The sequence below is a fragment of the Plodia interpunctella genome, chromosome 12 (assembly GCF_027563975.2).
Source record: "Plodia interpunctella isolate USDA-ARS_2022_Savannah chromosome 12, ilPloInte3.2, whole genome shotgun sequence".
NCBI lineage: Eukaryota > Metazoa > Arthropoda > Insecta > Lepidoptera > Pyralidae > Plodia > Plodia interpunctella.
In genome coordinates, this window is record NC_071305.1 from 281,454 (window position 1) to 304,612 (window position 23,159).

Sequence of the window (23,159 nt, forward strand, 5' to 3'; positions counted from 1 at the left end):
TTCAAGGTTTCCTAAAGTTTTGCATTTGGATAAATTAGAAATATAAATAACTTATTTGAAGCATATAACATGATACAACAATATGCATACTTACAACACATTTCACGGAATTACTATTGTTTCCTTAACATTTTATTTTCACTGTGGTTTTAATAGCCTACGTTCGTATTTCGTATACATTTTGTGATTTAGAGATCATATTTTTTCTGCCAGTCTTTCTTTTTTCATTTCACTTTTAAGAACTAGATGAAGAATAAAGTAGATCTAAATCATGTTTACGACTAATGTGTTACGATGAATACTTAATCATCATTAAAATAACAAAGTAACATAGATATTTCTTCAAAATGTTTTAAAACAAATTCCTATGGCAGTAACAATTTTTAAAGCAAAGTAATATTATCTTGTTGGTACACTAGCCAAAAAGGGCAACTAAACCAAGAAGACTTTCAAATTGCAGTTGTAGCGGAATGTAATTACACTTGTATGTAATTAGATTGTTTGTCCGCAGGCTTCCCGCAGATCAAGTCGCCCTACAGCCCCACCAGCCAGCCGCATCTCACAGGTTAGTTGATTATTATCTCTCTCGACCGAAGATGGTCTGTGATTTATTTTTTAATTTTATACAATTTTTACATGTTGTTTATTGATCATTTTAAATATTAATGTTCACCTGTGTTTGCGCTCGCGAGTTTTGCCTGCTAGAAACATACGAACTAGACGAAATGTGTACCTACACATTTTTTTTTGAATAATTTTGGTATAAATAGTTTGGTAGTAGAAATAATTTTTGAAAAGACAACAGTTTATTTATATATTTCGTATAAGAATTTGAAAAGGTTTATGAGCGGGAGATATTTTGGAGAGTTTGGAAATAATTATATCTTTGATTTTCACAATTGTAATGCTTTTTAGGTATACTGATTTGCACTGTAGGATATTTTTTCCTAAAACACACTCGACATAATTCAGTCAGCTTATTGAGCATCCCGTCGCGTGGAGCTAGACAGTTGAAGCGGTCTGGGTGTATGCAGGAACAAAAACTAGCGTATCCACATAAATACACTTTAATTCATAGACCACACGTACAGTTTCATAAAAAGATAGAAAGGAGTACAGAGAAGAAACAGTCGATAGTCCAAACGATACACAAGAAGAAAGGTGAAAGACATACAAGTCACAAGCTCAAGCAATATTTTAATTACGAGCGGTGGCATAAGACATTAGGTGCGGCGCGATCGCGAGCGGCGTGAGCTCCGCGGTGCATAGGCAAATCACGACTGGTGGGATCTCGCTCGGCTGGTCGGTCGACTCCGGCGCAGCGCGTGTCTACTAGCTGTAGCTATAGATGTATGATGCGTTTAATGACGCATGAGTTTGCCGCGCGGGTTTGCGCGTTGAATATTTTAGTAATGTAATAAATATGTGTGAATATAAATATAATTAAGATAGAATTAGTAAATAGATAATATTAATACATACTATAAATTATATTAATAGATAATTATATAAATAAATTATAATAAATATGTAGGTTCCCTACATCACTCCCCTCCAAAGACCGTGTCTACGGGCGATAATAGTCCGGGAAACGTACTTTTCTCCCCGAACGCGTTGTTCGTGAGATAGGGGGGATAACTGGAATGTTGGTAGTTTCACGGAATTCCGGGTCTGGAGGACTGGGGGATGGCAAATTTGAGTCATCGATCAGTATGTAGGCTGGTTTCAGCCGGTCTACGCTTACAGTCGTCTGTTTCCCTTTTAATTTAATCTTAAAAAATTTGGCACCTCTCTTCAGAACTTCGTGTGGCCCTGTGTAAGCAGGCTGAAGTGAGCCACGCAACATGTCTTCCCGAAGAAATACATGGCTGCAAGTGGCGAGCTCTTTGAACACGAAAGTTCTGTGAGATGAGTGATGCTGGGGGGGAACGGGACGTATGTTGTCGGCGAAAGCTTTCATACGAGCTGAGAAGTCGGTGATGTCGGTCGTATAGCCAGGTATGTTGTGACCAAAGAATTCACCGGGTAGGCGAAGAGGTTCACCATATACCAACTCAGCCGATGAGCTTTGGAGGTCTTCTTTGAAGGCGCTCCTGATGCCCAGGAGAACAAATGGCAGAGTCTCCGTCCAGTTGAGAACTGCGTGGCAAGTGATGGCCGCCTTCAGCTGCCGATGGAAGCGTTCAACCAAGTTGCATTGCGGGTGGTATGCCGTGGTCTTCCGATGATCAAAACCGATGGATTTGGACAGCTGCTGGAATAGCGCTGACAAAAACTGTCGTCCGCGGTCGGTGACGATCTCTGTGGGACAGCCATAACGGGATACCCAACAAGCTATAAACGCTTTGGCCACTGTTTCGGCGGTGATATCGGTAAGCGGCACAGCTTCGGGCCATCGCGTAAAGCGATCGACGAGTGTGAGGCAGTACCGATAGTCACCGTCAGGGGGTAGTGGACCGACGAGGTCCAAATGGACGTGTTTGAATCGCGCCGAAGGCAAATCGAGCGTACCTATTGGTGACGCAACGTGCCTGTTTACCTTCGAGCGCTGGCAAGCCAAACACGCCTTTGTCCACTCTCGGCAGTTTTTCCTCATCAGTGGCCAGACGAAGCGTTGTGCAACGAGCTTGGCTGTGGCATTCGCACCAGGGTGCGAAAGCGAATGAAGGCAGTCGACAACTTGTCGACGCAGTGCTTTGGGAACAAAAGGCCTGGGGGCTGGTGTGCTGACGTCGCAGTACAGTTCAGTACAACTCCCAGGTACGTTCATCTTCTGGAGGCGTAAAGACGTTCCTCCTTGAAGGTGTTCTGACAGCTCGGAGTCTGTGGCTTGGAGTTTGGCCATGACTTCAAGATCGACGGGCATCTGCAGCTCACAAATGCGGGAAAGCGTGTCGGCAACGACGTTGTCCTTCCCGGAGATGTGACGCACATCCGTTGTGAACTGTGAAATGAAGTCGAGGTGTCTATACTGACGTGGCGAGCAGTTACTTTTCCTCTCGTGGAAAGCGTAACACAGAGGCTTGTGGTCAGTATAGACTGTGAAGTCAGTGGCCTCCAGCATATGCCGAAAGTATTTGATACTCTCGTATATTGCAAGGAGCTCACGGTCATATGGAGAGTACTTAACTTGTGACGGGCTCAACTTGCGCGAGAAAAACGCTAGTGGCTGCCAGTCGCCATCCTTTAGCTGCTGCAGGACCCCACCTATCGCCGAATCTGAGGCGTCAGTGACGAGTCCCAGCCTAGCTTGGGAATCAGGATGGGCCAAAAGAACAGCGTCGCAAAGGCTCTTTTTGCACGCTTCAAAAGCATCCCAGGCGGTACCTGTAATGGTAACGGGGTGAGAGGCTTTGATCGACCCAGTGAGTAGGGCATTTAGTGGAGCTTGAATCTGGGCAGCGTTGGGCAAAAATCGCCTGTAAAAATTTATCATGCCCAGAAATCGCCTGAGCTCTCTGGCCGTCCTAGGCACTGGGAATTCAGCTAGGGCCTTCACCTTGCTGTCAAGTGGTTTGGTGCCGCTCTCAGATATGATGTATCCGAGGAACGTTACCTCAGGGGCACCGAAAATGCACTTATTAGTGTTGATGAGCACACCGTAGTTTTTCATTCGGGTGAAGAGTTGACGTAGATGACCCTCGTGTTCGGCCTGGGTTTTGCTGAATATGAGAAAATCATCCAAATATGGATAGCAAAAATCCAAGCCGCGGGTCATTTCATCGACAAACCGTTGAAAAGTTTGCCCGGCATTACGCAACCCGAAGGTCATGTACGGAAACTCGAAGAGTCCGAAAGGTGTGGAAATTGCAGTTTTCGGGATATCTGCTGGAGAGACTGGGATGAAATGGTAGGCTTTTACAAGGTCAACCACAGAAAAGAATTTACATCCAGCGAGGGAGTGGGAAAAGTCATGTATATGGCGAATAGGATATTTGTCCGGTATAGTCCTGGCGTTCAATAACCTATAATCACCACAAGGGCGCCACCCGTTATCCTTTTTAGGAACGAGGTGTAGGGGTGATGCCCATTGGCTATCAGACGGACGCGCGATACCGTTAGCGACCATAGCATCGAACTCAGTCTTTGCTATTTTGAGTTTATCAGGCGCTAATCGGCGGGGTGAGCATGACACAGGGGGTCCAGGCGTGGTTCTAATATGATGTGTGGTGTTATGCTTGACGATGTCCGGAATACCAGCGGGACGTGTTATTTCCGGAAATTCGGATAAAATGGCATGATACCTACTATTACCACCAGTCGGGATTTTCACGCTGGACACCAGGGTGCTGCTAGTAGCTACTCTAGTAACAGTGCTGACATTGGTCAGGCTATCGATCAACTTTTGGTTCCTGATGTCAACAATAAGTTGATAAAATGATAAAAAGTCTACGCCGATGATAGGTTTTGTGACATTAGCAACCACAAATCGCCACGAAAAGTTCCGACGTAAACCTAAATTTAAATTTAGCTGTATATAGCCATAAGTATCGATAGCCGAACCATTGGCAGCGCTCAATTGATAATCGGATTTATCACGAGTACGATGCTCTTTAATTGCATAAATAGGGAACACACAAATGTCACTACCAGTGTCTATCAGATAGTCTATATTACTTGCACGATCCTTGACGAAAAGGCGACCGGTATGAGTCTGGCAGTCGTCCGTCGCCATCACTGACTGCCGGGAAGGTTTCCCGATCCTGAACGGTAATCGCACGGTTTTACACAGTGTTTCGCGTTGGATCCGTGTTTGTGGTGGTACCAACAGATTGGGAAGCGTCGGTAGTTGGACTGGGATCTTTGGCTGCGCGATGACGATCCGCTGCGTGACCTGGGTCCATGGCCTCGCTCTCGTTGACGTGGCTGTCGGCTGATCTGCGACTGCAGCGCACTGACCTGCTTTGTCAACTGCGCCACCTGCTGTGTTAGCAGGTCGATCGATGATGACGGTGCTGACGACGACGTGGCGGCCACTTGCTGTGTCGGAGTTGCAATGTCGTGCACACGGTCGGCTAGTTCCGCGAGAGCGTCTAGAGACAGCGAAGGCTGCGAAGCAATAATTGGCTGCAATCCTGTGGGTAACCTGCTCGTCCAGATCGTCTTCAGGAAGTCGTCAGGTATGGTTGGTCCAGCAAGGTGCTGCAGGTGCCGGAGAAACTGCGACGGCTTGCGTGTGCCAAGCTGCTCGTGCATCAGCAGCTGCTTCACCTTGTTTTCACGCGACACCGATAAACGCTTGATCAGCTCAGACTTCAAGCGGGCGTAGTCAGCTGGACCAGTGAGAATATCCTCTACCTCGGCTGCGTACTGTCTATCAAGCGTTGCTAGGACGTGATAGAATTTGGTTCGGTCGTCCGTTATTTTCATAATGGCGAACTGTCCTTCCACTTGAGCAAACCATATAGCAGGTTTCTCGGGCCAAAAAGGTGGAATTTTCATATGCCCATGCGTTGAGGGTAGAAATACAGGCGCCGCCGCTGTGCTTGCCGCGTCCTCAAATCTTGGCTCCGCCATCTGAGTCTTGGTACGTACGGTTACATTGTCTCGTTCCGAGTCCGACATCTTCTCCAAATTCCGTGTCCTTAGGGGTCACCAGTTGAAGCGGTCTGGGTGTATGCAGGAACAAAAACTAGCGTATCCACATAAATACACTTTAATTCATAGACCACACGTACAGTTTCATAAAAAGATAGAAAGGAGTACAGAGAAGAAACAGTCGATAGTCCAAACGATACACAAGAAGAAAGGTGAAAGACATACAAGTCACAAGCTCAAGCAATATTTTAATTACGAGCGGTGGCATAAGACATTAGGTGCGGTGCGATCGCGAGCGGCGTGAGCTCCGCGGTGCATAGGCAAATCACGACTGGTGGGATCTCGCTCGGCTGGTCGGTCGACTCCGGCGCAGCGCGTGTCTACTAGCTGTAGCTATAGATGTATGATGCGTTTAATGACGCATGAGTTTGCCGCGCGGGTTTGCGCGTTGAATATTTTAGTAATGTAATAAATATGTGTGAATATAAATATAATTAAGATAGAATTAGTAAATAGATAATATTAATACATACTATAAATTATATTAATAGATAATTATATAAATAAATTATAATAAATATGTAGGTTCCCTACAACAGTGATTTAGGAAAGTGGCTGAGGGCCGTGTAACCCCCCCCCCCCCTCCCCGCACAGAACCCCCTTCTCTCCTTTGTTTCAGTAATGAATCCGCCAAACAGCAAGCGTCACCGCGCAGTCGCCAAACACCGACCCATAAATCATACGCCATCCGGCCCATAACCTAAATGCCACCCTGTTCTAATCATACAAGATGCAAAGTTTAATAACCTCCAAATAAGTTATGATCTTTCGTAAGTTTGATGGTGATGATAGGATAGAAAATATGCTTGGGACGTGAGGTTTAGAAAATTCTATGTTAAATGTAAATTATACAGGTCGAAATAAAGATGTAACTTGGGGTAAATTGGATAATTAGGTACGTCAAGACGTTTTTAAAATTCTGTTATTTTGAAAACTTGCGAATGGAATAAAAGTAGCTAGAATATTGGTATGCAAACACATGTGTTTCGCAACCCCAGAGCGGTGAAAAGCGCTCACAAAACAAACCACCTGGCGGGGACGGCAGCCATTTGTAAAAATTGCCTCCGCCGCCATTTCTACGCGGGAATTTCATATTTGGAACGCCGCGGGACGTAGATTTGACGTTTCGCCATCATGGCCGCGTATTGTTTCTAAAACAAAGCTGCGATGGCCGTTTGCGAAATTCTTTGTTTAGACGCCATTTTTAATTTGAAAATTGGGGTTTGTATTGTATTCCAACTGAAAGTCAAGTGGTAGGTTCAAAGTCTTGGACCCTATTGGTCGTATTTCACACTATATTGAGTGGACTAATTCTGGAAGGGGTATGGGTTATAGATGCTAACCAAACTTAGTTCGTAGTCAGCATTCGTCTTTTAATGCATGTGTAGGTATACTTAGTGCTTTCCGTTTAGTAATAATATTTATATAATGTATAGTTTCAGAAGTGATCGTGAATTGACATAAAATCGGAAAAATGCGTTGTGTTGTGATACAAAGAAATCAATTTTAATCAAAATCAAAATCAAAATCAAATCATTTATTCAGAAATTAGGCCTTCACAGGCACTTTTTCACGTCATAATCTAAATTAAATGATACTAAGCTACAAACTACTAGCATTTCGGAACGACCACTGCTGAGAAGAAATGCCGAAAGAAACTCATTCAAACAGTGTTGGTCCCTATTATGCCAGAAGGGCTTACCATTTTTTATATATAAATTTATGTATAATTTTTTTGTTATAATTTTTTATCAGTAATATAACATTAAGTACATAATAAAGTACATGGTCAAAAGGTATACTGAAACATATTATGATTGTGATCAAGTGCTGATGAAAGGAAAATATATATATACTTATATATATATGTATAATTAACCAAACAAAAAAAAACTTTTAATAAAAGATCGAGCTGACCAGTTCCCCCGGCAGCACCCGTTCACGAGTTGACGCGTGAGTGACATTGTGACAGAGTGACATCGCGAAGCTCAACCACAATAGAGGGAACCTCCCGACCCGATCCACGATGCCGCTACCGGTTTGACCATTTGAATGTGCATGACATATTCGATCTCCATAATCTAACATAATAGATACCTATGTTACTTTCAGACACTTGGAGATCACAAATCACGTATATGTTTTACAATAAATGTCAAAATATATGTAATAAACATGTCAAGAAAATATATAAATAATAATAAAAAATAAAAAAAAATTAAAATCAAGTGTGAGAGGTGGAAGTTTTAGGAAGGGTCCAAGGTTTTTTATCATTTAAATAGTCGCTAATCGTGTAATAAGCATTAGCCATTAAAGCATTTTTAATATATGATTTAAATTTTGGCATTGGCAAGTTAATAGCCTCTACAGGGAGTTTATTGAACAATTTAACACTTTGACCCACGAAAGACCGCCTAACCTTTTTAAGTCGGAATCTGTTCATACAAAGTTTATGCCTATTACGAGTGACTACACTGTTAACATCGCTCAATGTTTTATACAGGTGTAAGTTAGATTTAACAAAAATAAGTACGTCGAAGATGTACTGAGATGCAACAGTCATAATATTTATCGATTTGAATAATTCTCGCAAGGAATCCCGTGGCTTAAGCCCATAAATAAAACGAATTGCTCGTTTCTGTAAAACAAAAATTTTTCCTATGTCAGCTGCATTACCCCATAACAATAATCCGTAGGACATTATGCTATGAAAGTAGCTGTAATACACGAGCCTAGCTGTTTCGATGTTTGTACACTGTCTGATCCTTCTCACTGCAAAAGCTGCCGAACTAAGTTTTTTGGCCGTGATTTCAATATGTTTATCCCACTTAAACTTACTATCCACAGTAATGCCCAAGAACTTGGCACTGTGTACCCATTCTAATACTTTACCATTAACTACTAAAGGAATATCAAGTTGGGGTGCGTTTGAAAGAGAGAACTTAATACACTTGGTCTTGTCTGTGTTTAAAGCCAGGTTATTAGTTGTAAACCATTCAAGCACAAGTGACATAATGTTGCTTACATTGTTATAATTTCTACTTTTTCTATCAACTTTAAACAGTAGTGACGTGTCGTCAGCAAATAAAATTACATCACACAATTGTTGGGCAAGACAAGGAAGATCATTTATATAAACTAGAAATAGAAAAGGACCAATAATGGAGCCTTGAGGCACGCCCATGTGCACAGGAGCGCTGTTAGAGGCTGCTCTATTAATTTCTACTTTCTGAGTTCTATTGTCTAAGTAAGAAGATAGTACATCAAGGGCCGCTCCAGTGACACCATAGAATTTAAGCTTATTTTTCAGTATGTTGTGGTCGACACAGTCAAAAGCTTTTGAAAGGTCACAAAATACACCTATAACATCCTGTCCGGCTTCCCAAGCATCATTGATAATTCCAACTAGAGTGGCTGCTGCATCAGTAGTGGAACGACCTTTAGTGAAACCGAATTGACTATTGTGTAATATTTTGTTTATGTTAAAATAAGAAACTAATTGAGTTAAAATTAGCTTTTCAAAAATTTTACTTAATGCAGGTAGAATAGAAATGGGTCTGTAATTAGTGGGATCGTTTTTAGCGCCCTGTTTGAAAAGAGGTATAATTTTGCTGATTTTCATGAGGTCAGGGAAAACTCCATCTGAGATGCAATTATTGAATATAATAGTTAAGTGGGGAGCAATCAGATCAATAATAGTGCTAAGCACTGAGACAGATATACCCCACAGATCCTCTGTATTTTTCATGTTGAGTGCTTTGTAAGCAGATAATAATTCTTCAGGAGAAATATGTCTAAATCGGAAGGTAGATTTAGGATCTGAGGCATTTCTTTTTAATAAATCATCTGCAGCACTGGGACAAGACGAAAGGGAGCCCGTAATATTTTTAGAAATATTGGCAAAGAAGTTATTGAATTCGTTGGCCACTTCGTCATTTGAATTAATGGTTTTATCACCAACTTTTAAAGAAATATTGTTGTCGCGTGGGTTAAACTTGCCGGTTTCTTTATTAATGATTGACCAAGCTGTTTTGATTTTGTCATTAGAATTTTTTATTTTATAAGTTAAATATAAAGATTTTGCTGTTGAACATACCTTTTTAAAAGTTTTAGAGTAACGTTTAACATATGATATAAATTCCGCATTAAAATTATACTGTTTTTGACCATAAAGTTCATACAACTTGTTTCTGCTAATATAAATACCATTTGTAGCCCAATCGCAAAATTTAAGTTTCACTTTATTATTAAAGGTCTTAAGAGGAAAAGTTTTTTTGAATTCTGTTTCCACTGTATTAAAAATCTTATTATAATGTTCATTAGGATTTTTAGTTAAATCTAATTCAGGCAATTTCTTATTTATGGTTTCGCGAAAACGCATTTTGCGGTACTTAGTTAACGGCCTACGGATTACAGGAGCGGAGATAAGGTTAGACTCTTCGTTACGAATAAGTGACACTTGTTGGCCCAGGTGGTCAGACCCCAGACAGGCGAACAGCTTTCCTTCAGAAACAGTACAATCACAGAAAATATTATCTATACATTTGGCTGAGGTCGAGGTTATCCTAGTGGGTTCAAAGAATGTGTGCTTTAAATTAAATGAATCGAGCAAATTTTTAAAGCCATTGCTTTCAGAACATGAAATCAAAATGTCTATATTAAAATCACCACATAAAACTATGTGCTTATTGCTGGAGGTAACTCGCCTGAGGGCTTCCTCTAAAACATCTAAAAGAGTTTCATAACAGGCTGTAGGAGGTCTGTAAGCACAAATAATAATGTATTTATCCAACTCTACACAGGAAAGTTCTATTTTGCATTCAACTGACAACCGTACTATGTCTTTCCTTTCTTTATGCTTATAATTTCTATTAATTAAAATTAAGGACCCTCCGTGTTCAGAACTTTGTCTTAGGAATGTACTTCCTACTATATATTTATTTGGAAAAGCTAATTTAATTTCATTTTTAAAAAAATGTTCTGTAACACAAAAAATATCAACCTCTCTATGTTCCAAGAATAAACAAATTTCATTATATTTGCTGGTGAAACCCTGTATATTTTGATGAACAAGGTTTATAAAAGAAGGTTTCACCTCTGTCTTATTACCTAGTTTAAAACTAAATTATTAGTACTAGTACTAATATCTGGTGACTTCGTTATATTTGATATAACGGGTCTATAAATATTGTATGCTAAAAGTTTAGCAATAGTCGACTTATGTCTATGGGGCAGGTACACAGTACCATTGTTGTAAAAGCAGTTATTAATATATTTATTTAAATCTAAAATATAAATCTTTTTTAAATCCCAAGTGAGGTTATATAAACATGTATTCAATGTATGGATATACTTGTTGTTAGAATAATTTTTAATATATGGGAAGAGAACTAAAACTATTTGGCCAACACCCGATTTTTCAATTTCTGCCAGAACATTTTTACAGTTTAATAAATCTCCACGAGAGACATTTTTACTATTGCCTATGGCTACTATAAGAGTAGTGTTGTGATCAAATTTCTCATTCTTTATCTTGGACATTATTTGTGAAATGTGTAATCCTGGCATACAAATATTGCATGTGTTCTGTGTAGTATAATTCGAAAGCAAGGGACCCAGGTTAGCACCCAATTCATCAGAGTAGATTACAGTTCTTTGGGTCTCACAGTCAGTAGAGCCTGACCTAACCAAAGTACTAGTGGTGCTGTTGATTGTCGAAGAATTCAGTTGTGAAGTCCCCGGAGATACCTGTAAAGGGGGCAAAGTCTCCAGGGGCAACACAACCTTTGTCAAGGCTGTAGCCGCTGCACAAGCAGCATTGTCAGGGGAGAATGCCTCCATGTTTTGGATTTCCTCGCCTGAACTACAACTACACATTTTTTTTTCCTCATTTAGCTTTTTAAGTGCTTGAGTAAATTCACCTACCACTTTTTTTGATAATTCATATTTACTTGATATGGACTGCAACTCCGACTGCAGAGAACATATCTTATTTTGTAATTCTTTAATAAATTTATTATTACTTTTAATGGTGTCTTCACAGGACAGTAACTGGACTTTTAACTAATGTTTAGTGATACTTACATCTTAAACTCCCTGCTGCCATCAGTACCATAACACTACACGGCAAAAGGTATTTATCAAAACAAAATTATCATTCGAAATATAATGATAAAATAGTAGTAACTAATGATAATAATGATGATGCCATAATTTGGTTTACAATTTCGTAATACGTAGTAGTTTACGTGCTATTTTGCATTTTGACATTCTACGATGCCAATGATTTCACAACTTTAACGTCAAAAAAGTATCTATGATACCTCTCACTGGCGTTAGATTTTATTCCTTCAGGTGAAGGCTTGACTTGACTTTTACGAATAACACCGCTAGATTATGTATTTATCAATGTTGCGTATGCGTCTAGCGACACCTGCACCTGCAGTTCGCACAAGTGAACTAATAGACTCAACCAACCAGTTGCCAGTAGAAATGGTCTTTGAAAACCACCAATTGTTTCCATGAATCGAAGCAAATTCATGACAAATGTAAACAAAATAACCTTCCCATATTGTTACAACAACATGTAACACTACAAACGTATTTTATAAAAAAAAATATTAGTTTAACGAAAGCTCTTAGTTGAGGAGACACGCCGAATCAGCCGTGACAGCTAACAACTGTACCGACAACCTTCTCACATTTTTCGGAAGCAACACTTTTTATACTAACAACTTGTCACCTAATCTTCAAAGACGTTATTGCCGCAGCTTTACAGTCTATTATCGCTTAATTTCCACGTGTTCAGGAGATCAGGTGTCACAGACGCCGCTAAGTGACGACAAGTTATAACAACAACTTATTAAGGCTGGGGCTCGGAAAAAAATACACGCTCTAATTTGAAATTATTTTGCCTGTTTTAGCACTTGCTGATAAAATATCAGATAAGCTAAATGAGGTAACACCTATATACCTAATTTAATAGAAACTTAATACCTCGTTAGGTATAGGAAAAGGAACACGTAGCTTGGCAACTGTTAGCAACGTTAGCTGTTCGTAAAACCACAATATTTTTTAATCGGAACTCGTCATATCTAAAACCTTACCGCCTAACCGCTACAAGACACGGGGTTGCCATGGTAAAATTTTTATTAAACCTCAAAGACGACAAAACATAAGGATATATGGGAATCTCGAAAAAGTCTTACTTAAATGAGAGAGTTCGCATGTCAAAAGTAGCCAATATCACATCCCCACTAATTACGCCAGATGCCGGCTCCCACCACCGGCTGCGGCCCGTCACAGCTCAGATGTAACGACTGGAGTGTTGTGTCAACACATATATAAACAGACACTAATTGTATTGGTGTTAGGTTACTTTTGATGCACCGTGTGCAGTTTTTTCTTCGATTTGCATGTTTTGATTTTTGAACGATTTGCAGGATATATATATTAACAGGTATGATACTTAGAAATTTTTTGATGTATCTCGTGCAATCTGTCGAAAAGACGGAATATATTACATTAGACGCACGCCCTATTTGTCTTGACCAATCAATATAATATTAATGACGCTATATTCATTCACCTCACCAATAAGCGTACACCAACACATATCAGCATTAAGCTTAGTGATAATGTCACCAATCAATGTAGTGATAATGTCACCAATCAATGTAGTGATAATGTCACCAATAAGTGTAGTGATAGCACCAAAAATGAGCTTAGTGATTACGTCACCAATGAGCATAGTGTTAAAGTGATCACTGAGCGCAGTGATAACGTCAGATATCAATGTTGGTTCAGATGCAAAATAGGTCTTTCGCAAAATAATGTTACACATGCCACGAGTTAAATGTGACTCGCTCTTTGTCGATATCGTCTCAATGGAACTGCATGCGTTGTAGATTGAATCAATTACTGTACTGCACTCGAGTGCCGGTCAAACACTGGCGGTGTGAGGGCAGAGGACGCGAACCGATTGTCACAATCATGGCAGTGTATGTTACTACACTTATTCAATTTTATAAATCGATTAATTGCGATTAATCGCAATACTAATTATTGTAATAAATAACGGCCACCTTTTTCATTTAAAGGTATGAAAAATTGTTAACAACCTATTCTCAGACCTACCAAGTTTACATATTCAACAAAATTGGTTAAGCCCTTTCGGCAATTGTATGGCAACTAAGATTGTGACAAATTTTTTATATGTTAAAAGAAGTACATTAGGAATAATGTTTGACTTTCAATTAGTGACGTCAGAGTGATATGTTATACAAGAAAAAGTGTATCGCCCATGGGGGCAAGTCATGGGCAAATCAGCCTTTACACTGAGCTTTCACACCAATGTTAACGTCGGGACTTGTACTATTATCGTAAATAACTAAAAGTCAAAGAAATATTAAAATTTTCATTTTGTTTTCGAATATACCTAGTAGCTGCATGCGAGTCGCAATAGGTAGGTACTATAGTAAAAAAGTATTCCGCTAGCGTTGTACACAAGTATAAATAAAAATCAATGAAACTTGAAGACAAAGGAACCCCTCACGCCCCCGCGGCGAACATAACAATAATATTTTATAGTCAGTGTGGGATTACCAGTCGCAAAATGTCTAGTTCGCAATACGGCTACCGATAGCAAATTGTTGAAAATTGTATAATGTTTTCAACTAGACATTATGTTTTGCGGTTTTGTAATTATAGACAAGTTCTACAAATAAATACTTTTTAAAAACAAAAATAATAATTATATTTATGTAGTAACCTTGCAAGGATATTCAATTCCTACATATTTTAAAATTTTATTAGGTTTATGGCATTTCATATAGGAACTAAATAAATAAAAACAAATATACTTACATAATAAAATGCACAGATCGAGTTAACCTCGAAGAAAGTTCGAGACTGTAATAATAAACAAATCTTCACAAATTAATATTGAAGAGAAAATATAATGTTTTCGTTGAGAATATACTTACATCAGAAACATTTTGCAGCTGACATTTTGCGCTTCGAGGCCGATCGCATAATAATTTAAGTGCCGATCGGACGACCAATTACGGAGGTCCCAATTCCTTAATAAGGGCTTGTCGCCCATTAGCAATTATAATGGAGGAAAGTGCCTGCTCATTACGACCTCGGCGGCCGAGTGGCCCGGGGAGACCGGACCGTCTCGCAGAGTTTCAGCCCGGTTTAATTTTCAAATGGTACAGATATAAAATTTAGATCTAAAATCATTACGTAGTATAAAACAAAGTTTAAAAGCCCTCTACGTCTGTCTGTTTCTAAATTTTGGTTTGGTTTCTTTTAAGACACGCAATGGATTTAGATGCAGTTTTCAATGTTATTTAGCCAATTTATTATCGAAGGTTTACATATAAACAAATAACCCCACGCGAATCCGGGCTAGATCGCTAGAAGTAGATAAATCTGTTATTCTAAATAAACGTTTTTTCGTTTTTTCTCTCTTAATATATATATAAAATATACTATATATTAGGTAACTTGTCAAATACAGGCCAGATTCGGGAGGATTGAGACAGTTTGCTAGCCCACCCAACGTCTATGAAAATCCAGTCTATAGCCTGCTCCCTACATTGGTGTTCACTGCCGCGCGTGAGAAGTAGTTACGAGTACCATACCATCGTATAATAAAAAGGCGATATTTCAAAAATTCCCTTTTCGCCCGGACCGTTGTCCATCGCCGCCGCTCTGTGATCAGCGACCTATGAAGGAACTTTACATTTATTAGTTAGTCAAGATTTCTGAATTAATTTGAATGTCTTTGATCGTAATAGTGGTAATACTACTAGACTAGAGGAGATGGTGCAGAGAATGTTGGGACAGTATTTGCTATTTGTTGGTTTAACTTTATGTCGTCAGGGTACCACCATGCCGACAACCGTGCGAAGTGGAGACGAGAAAGTAGGAATGCGAACTTAGGGCTCCAACGCTCAATGGTTGAGGAAAGAACTAAGATTAGAGAGAGTTAAATTTTTTACTCAATAATTTATTTTCTAAAATTAATTTTGAAATATCCGTGTTATTATAGCATTATAGCATTATAGCTTGACGACAAATCTCAACCTATGTGCCTGTCAATACCTAAGTGCCTGTTAGTACCGGCCACCCGCACCGCCAGTGGAAAGCTACACGAAAGCCAGGAAATATGGAAACTCTCAAATGAGAGACCAATCCATCTGTGAACCGTCTATAGGAGAAAGATTCTGACGGCGAATTTCTCAATAGTGAATCCTCCGGTTGATCATCAGTCCAAAGGAGAAACAACTGTCGGTTGAAAGCTGGTAGATTCGCCTTGGAATATAAATACTTAATTGCAAAATGAACATAAATAAAAAATAAGAAGTAATGATTGAGAGACAGTACGGTTTATATCTGATATAAATCGTTTTCTTATATTTTCTTTATTTCCCAGTAGGTATGCTTATATAACGAATGGCATCTACAAGGAAAAGGTTTCCGATACTGATTGCCTAAGTGGCAGTTACTGACCCCGCCCACCCCCTCTCTCACCCCCCTCCTCACACCACTGGCGCCCCCTCGGACAGGAAAACTCGGCAAAGGCAATATTACCTACCCATTATATCTTCATGCACCGGTGGCCAGCGCGAGGCTCATTGTTGTTAAAGTATTCGGCTATATGTAGATTTAAAATCTCTTTTGATTCAAAGTCATTTATTTAATTAAAAATTTATCTACTTGTGTGTTTAGGTAGGTACTACTTTCGTGCGGTGCTTGTTTAATTTGTTGTTGGTACAATTACATGGCCAGACCCCTATTTTGTTTTCAAATCCAAAAAGTTATGTTGAGCAGTACCTATAACAACATTGTTTCTTTTCAACAAACAACATCTGATACAAAATTGTATCAGAGATGTTATACAAGTTAGTACTTGCCGCGCAGTAACTATATTTTGTAGTATAGTTACTGCGCGGTAATAACAGATTTCTTTTTTTTGTCTATTTTGTTATATCGTACATTTAGTATAACTAGAGGACTTTCTCGTAAAACTTGTAGAGGCTATTTACGACTACAACCAAGCCAAATTAAATTTTTCTTCGCGCCCTTCTAGAAATGTAATAAGCAAGAGCAGCGATGTATTTCCAATAATTGCCGAAACACGCGGCGACTCAGCCGGAATGATTTGAACGCGCACGTCTCATTAAATGTGCGCGCTGAGCTGCGCCGCGCTGGGCTGAGACATGTTCAGCTTTCTTACGCCTCCGAGGTGTAATCCTTTGAGGTGTTAAAAATGCAGTCATTGGAGCAAGGTTTTAAATGGTGAATATTACGGTACAATCGGATAATGGGCTTTAAAGAAATTCCTATCAGTCAATATATTTACAATGTTATTATATCCTGGTTATGGGACGCAAGCGCTAGCACCTGACGTGTGATTAGTCCTCCCATTCTGGGACCCTTTCAGACAACATCTCCCGATGTTAATATAATAGAGTAGAGGTTCGCATAATATGTTGTTCTTACTTAGAGTATTAAAAATACAAATAATATAAAAGTATTGATCACATAGGTAATATGTGAACAGTAGTTCACGTACAGTATGCATAAAAATAATGAATGTAAAAATAGATCAATGTGTAACAGTAAAGTAGGTTCGATCGAAACCCTGGAGACGCATCATGATGAAGAAATGATATTCGTACTTGGCATGATATCTGATAGGCAACAATTCCCAAAGAGTTTATGTTGAGTTGTTGGCGGCTGGTCGAAAAATCAAGACGTGGATCCTACGTTTTTACATGGTACCCCTAGTATCGGGGCGTCACACTCGAGCATGAACACGTGAGGATGAGACAGAGGACAAAATATCAGTATTAAAACTACGTTTGACGGTGTATATTCTTACATCATTACTTCCCCCGGACTCAGGGTTTTTAACCGAGTTTATACATTAACGAGTATATAGAAAAATAGTTTCAGTTTTAATTTTATATGTATAGCTTTTTATGTATAATTTTAATAATATATTTTTATATAATATACAATATATTTGTATCATATTTTTTGCCGTGTAGAGCGCCATGTATTCTTTTCGAGGAACTGTTGTTGGACAGACAGACACTCTTACTAAGTCCAATTATTAAGCACATGTACTTACAAATTTGAAGTCTAATTAGTTTGAAGTCTATTGTTAGCTAGGTACTCAGTTTTTCAATACTCAGAATGCATATTTTCCGTAAACTCATTATTTTAAAATCCTGTGCAATACAACAATATCATTTTCAAAAAATGGCGGAAAGCGGGGAGCGTAACGAGCCTCGGGGGGATTTCGCCCCAAAAATTGTTTCTTGCCACCTCGAGGGTCGACTTAACACGCCACGGCGCTGAGGCGACAAATACAGTGCAAATGTGATATTGATTTCCATTTATAATACATTATTTAAAAGTGCTATTCTAAAGATGGTCGGATAGTCGATAGATAATCTTGAAAATATTTTGAGACCGCCTCATATGAGAAATTTAGTACAGGCATTTATGTTATATGATCAAAAGAATGATGATCGTTACAAAACTTGTCTATAAATGTTTTTTCAGAGAAGACAATCAATTCTAAAGTAGCTGTCTAGCTTTAAAGACGTAAATATCTTACCGATTAAATGGTGTTAATTGAGTCCAATTTCTCTCTCTTTATTCGACTTAAACACACACGAACGACATAATTATCTCATTTCAAGCTGTTGCCGTACAAATAACTAATTGTATTTATTATCTGTGACGTCCACAAATTTAATTAAAACAATACCAGTAATTACTGTACTTCATATATCTTGCGTCGAGACAAACACATAGACGTGCAATCAACTCACATTGTTAACCCAATCACTTCACAATTGGTGATATCAATTATTATCGAATGCAGGTTTTAATTAATTAAAGCGCTTTGTACCTGCGCACTAGCGCCGCCATCATTATGTTTATCAAATTATTTTACACTAGATAAATAATTTTATTAAAAAGTATTAAAATATTACATTACACAATTTTGTTACAATTCACTAAATCGAAAACGGTTGCCATAAAAATCCGTTTAGGCAACTGTGTATTATAATACAAGAAACCACATTGTAGTGTACAAAGCTATAATAATTTCAACTAAAATTCTTTATCTAACGTGGCATATATATGTTAAAGTATTTTTTATTTAATTTTCGATAAGAAATAAAATTAATTGATAAAAATATGATGTCGGCGCTAGTGTGCAGTATAAAGCGCCTTAAGTTTTGTAAAACAATGGTTGTAATAAAAGGCAATAATTTACATTTTCCGCGGAGACAAGAGCTTTTAATCACGAGTCCAGCTTTGAAGCTCCATTGTTTGTTGAGCTTTTTGTTCCAGCTTCGAGCTTGTCGTGTCCTAGTATTGATTGTATCTTTAGCAAAAAGGACAGCGAGGTCACGATACAGCTCTGGACATACCTTCATACCTTCTGGATCTGACTTTTCACATTTCAGGATATAACATTTAAGCTATATTTTTATAACGTATAAAGAAACTACATCTAGGAAATGATATTTTAGATGAGTCTTAACCCGGAGTGCGGCTTGAACTAGCAGCAGCCGGGACTCCTGGACGTGGCCTGCTTAACTTCGGCTAGACTTAGGTTTATATGACTGATCCAAATAAATACAAGTCTCGATATTACATATAGTAATTAAACAAAATCAAACTTATTTAAATATCTTAATTACCAAAGTCTTATCAACATTCATTAGAATGTTGATAAGACAACTGCTTTATCTTGCATGTTTATTGTTACCTGTTACTATGTGTTTAACCAAGGGAGTTTATCATTGCCCCGGCCGTAGCACGTTGTTCTCACTTAGACATATTATCTTCAGCTATCTTTCAAATCAAAGAACTCCGAATCTGACAAAAGACAAAAGCGTTTGACCAAACGGTTCCTCAAAAATAAAAGACACAATAAATCGAGATCATAATATCTGCGCACAAAGGCTAAAGCTGCTGAACTGGCTTTATTCTGCGGTTTTGCTTGATTTTTGTTAACACCTGCGGCTGTGGGAACAAGGCCCGTCGTAATGCGATACGCGCGACTTGGCCTTTCATAGCCGCGCGTCTCAAGGATCTTTATTTTGTTTTAATTATATTATTTTATTTGTTTCATGTATTGTAGCGGTGCGACAGTTTTACGCAGGTAATTTTTTTTTTAATAATTTATTTTATATCTGACATAACATATTATTTAATAAAATATTACTAATATATAAATAGGATAGGCATTTATTTCGTAATTAGCACAAAGTCTCCAAAATTAAAAGATTATTTTGTCCATTTTGTACAATTTATCAAATAATGCATTTTTACAACAGTAGGGTATGATTATTTATATTCTCCGATCATTGAATTTTATATAACGATGCATTGCCGGGATATATTTATCGACAAGCGGATCCGCGCGGATCTGAATGCGAAGAAACACTTCGACAGCCGCAAATCAAATGCAGAAATTGGCCGCGGCGCAAAATTGCCAATTTCTGGCGGTGGCTTTCTTAATTCGCGAGTGGGCTGGTTTGACAGCTAATGCGATAGAACTTAGCTATAAATCAAACCCAGCGCTATATAGTTTGCAGTCGTTCGCTGATTTTGGAATTTCTAATTAGTTAAACGTATAAATTGTTAATAAAAAGTAACAAATTAGTAGGTATAATATTTTCACCCCACAGATGAATATAATTTGAGCAACTTAATATGTTTTGTTTATATAAAAACTATATTTTGGAAGAATAACGAAGAAAAAAATTATTAGAAAATTGGGCCGTACATAAATTGTTTAATAGATATTTTTTCAAACACAACTTTTAATATTTCACTATAAATTCAAAAATGTACGACATTTAATAATCTTCGCAAACAATTTTTCGCATTGATGATAGCTACGTCTCCTCGCGTAGTTGTGTCCGTGGTGTGCCGCTGTGGGAGCGGCGCGGGGGGCGGGGCGGCGCGCGTTGTTCGCTTCCCGCGATTGCCAATTCAGATGTGCTGGTGTTGAAAATTATATCTCGACGTAATTACGTCGGTGGAGTTTTATATTCGTGATTTTTTTTCGTGTTCTCTTGTGATACACTTTGTACAATAATTGAACTAGTTAAATGACGTTTTATAATGTAATCGTGTTTAAAGAACTCTTTATTTATAAATATTTAGATTTAATCATTAATAAATGAAATTGACTTAGGTTAACTAAATGTAGCCGTTATCCGATCAAATTATATTCTGAAAGGATTTTAATAAATTAATTGGCTCTTTTCCAGTGCCGTAACTAACGATTTTTGTTTGCCGGTTGGACAAAGGAAGGATTTCCATTTATCCTATTCTATTTATGTTGAAAATTTTGCAATTACACTGGAAACTCAAAACCTACAGGGTACTCCCGTTGATCTAGAATCATGAAATTTGGCATGAAGTTAGCATTAACAATTTAGATAAAGGGAAAAATCCCCTCAGGGTCTATGGTCTGTCCTGGGCGTCGCTGACACATCCCTATTTACGGCTCTTTTCACGTGAATGTTTGATGATAATGGTATTATTATTACAAAGGTTACCACCAACTAGCTTTTCAAAACGACTATTGCTGAAAAAAATAGGATATAAACCTGATTCGACGGTATTGGTTGCTCTCATGTCAGAGGAACATTTTTTATGTGATAAATTGATATTTTCTATTTTTTATTTCTAGTCTCTTCTCTCTAAAATGAAACCTCTCCACACAGCTCGTCTTGTCACCAATCAAATGTTGACGTCGCGCGTCCTAGCTTACATTTTCTCCGCTCGTCTCCCGCAAATCAGATCTCTCCGCGTCGTGATCTAAATTGGCCGAGCAAATTGCCCTGGTACCGCAAATACCTCGCATATTCGATATATTAGATTTGACGACACTTTGTCAGCCAATTTTCTTATAAAATAAGTATTCCACTATATCGTTAGATGGAATATATGAATTGATATAGTGTGGGAAGTGGTGAAACCATCCCAGTGATATGAAGCCTATTCCGAGGGATTCTCGCAGTCTAAGCTATTGATGTTTCTTACATTAAAAAAAAACTACAGACCCAATGAAGCCTTTATGTTACTTCAAAAGGATTTTTTCTGTCTTTAAAATCCGACTAGTGTTTCGCGTTATTTGCTCAGCTTTCAAAGCTCTGGGGCATTCAGTCGGCGGTCAGCGGCGGACACTCTGAATAGAAGCTTTCAAGCTCACTGGAGCTAGTCAGGGTGTAAGCTCCTGGGCGATACGCTTTGTGCCGCTTGAAGATGTTTGGTAAGAAGCTAGACGATTACAAATCTGTGAATAAACTAGAAACTGAAGCGTGAAGTCCGCCTTGTATATTTGTGTAATGCAGTTTAATCAGATTAACTAATAAACATAAATGAAAAAATTATATTTATTTTTTCCGGTTCATAAAATTGATACTAATAAACTGAAAAACATATTTAGGTAATCGGTGGCGTTCAGAAAGTAATTTCGTGTCAAATTTTAAATTACATAATTTCGATGTGATTCCTGTCCTAGAATTCAATCACTCTGTGTTATCTCTTGAACCCAGACACAGACTGACAGCTGATAGGCAACAACAACATTCCCATAGAGAGTAGTCGTCAGGCAGGCGCGAGGCGGTCGGTTGTAAAGGACAATAACATTTTCAAAATTCAAAGCTTATCTCATTTTTACGTGCATCCACATGAATTACACTGAGTATACGCGAGGACGAGAGATACGTGACTCGTATTAATATTCTATTGACAGTTGTACAATAGTTTTATCTGTATACTCGTATGTACATAATTGTATTTAATATTTTCTATTCGTGGTAGCCATATTATGATTCAAAAAGTATTTGAATCGTGTAATAAATAACACCGCAATTCACGATGTCGGTAAAGTGGCACATCTCCACGACAAGTAGCTTTCCTTCTCTGGGCAGGCTACAGGAGAAATATGTACAGACCAAGCATCAACATGCTGACGAGTCTCAACAACTCGTGCATTCATGATTATAACGAGATTCAGATTTAAAACATTTTGCTTGTGTTCCACTGTTGGAAAATTAACATCTGGAAGAAAAATCTTTAATGTCATCTCATAAAAAGTAGTAATATCTTTTTTACACCTTTAACATGATATTCTACAAATAAATGTCAGCTTGAATCATCATGAAATTCCTTTATTTTCTATTCATTTAATTTATCATAACTACAAGCCATTTTTGGAAATACGATACTTAATTTGGTGAAATCTCTGATCATCAACGTTTATATAGGTTCACCTCTGTATACATTTCTACTACTCTATGCTTAAGGACTCCTACCCGGGAAATTATCCTGAAACGTTTCTATACAACATTGAGTTCTATTACAAGAGAAATAGGGGTGATATTCGAGTGGAGGGGCGGGTCGTGGCAACGCATACATTATCGGTCGTATTAAACTCGTAATGACGCTGGATCAATAGAAACAAGCTGTAACAAGTCTATTATTGTTAGGTATTTCAATTATGA

The 23,159-nt window shown here is 38.4% G+C and overlaps 1 protein-coding gene across 2 annotated transcripts in view; it reads left to right on the forward strand.

Annotated features, from left to right (window-relative positions):
• LOC128673999 (visual system homeobox 2-like) overlaps nucleotides 1–23,159 on the forward strand; it is a 98,999-nt gene that overhangs the window by 22,441 nt on the left and 53,399 nt on the right. The window contains exons 2-3 of one of the 2 annotated variants that reach the window (XM_053752206.2): nucleotides 512–565; nucleotides 19,778–19,798. In XM_053752206.2, the coding sequence (XP_053608181.1) occupies nucleotides 512–565; nucleotides 19,778–19,798 (75 nt within the window). The remainder of the gene's footprint in view (nucleotides 1–511; nucleotides 566–19,777; nucleotides 19,799–23,159) is intronic. The other variant, XM_053752207.2, reaches the window with a different exon arrangement.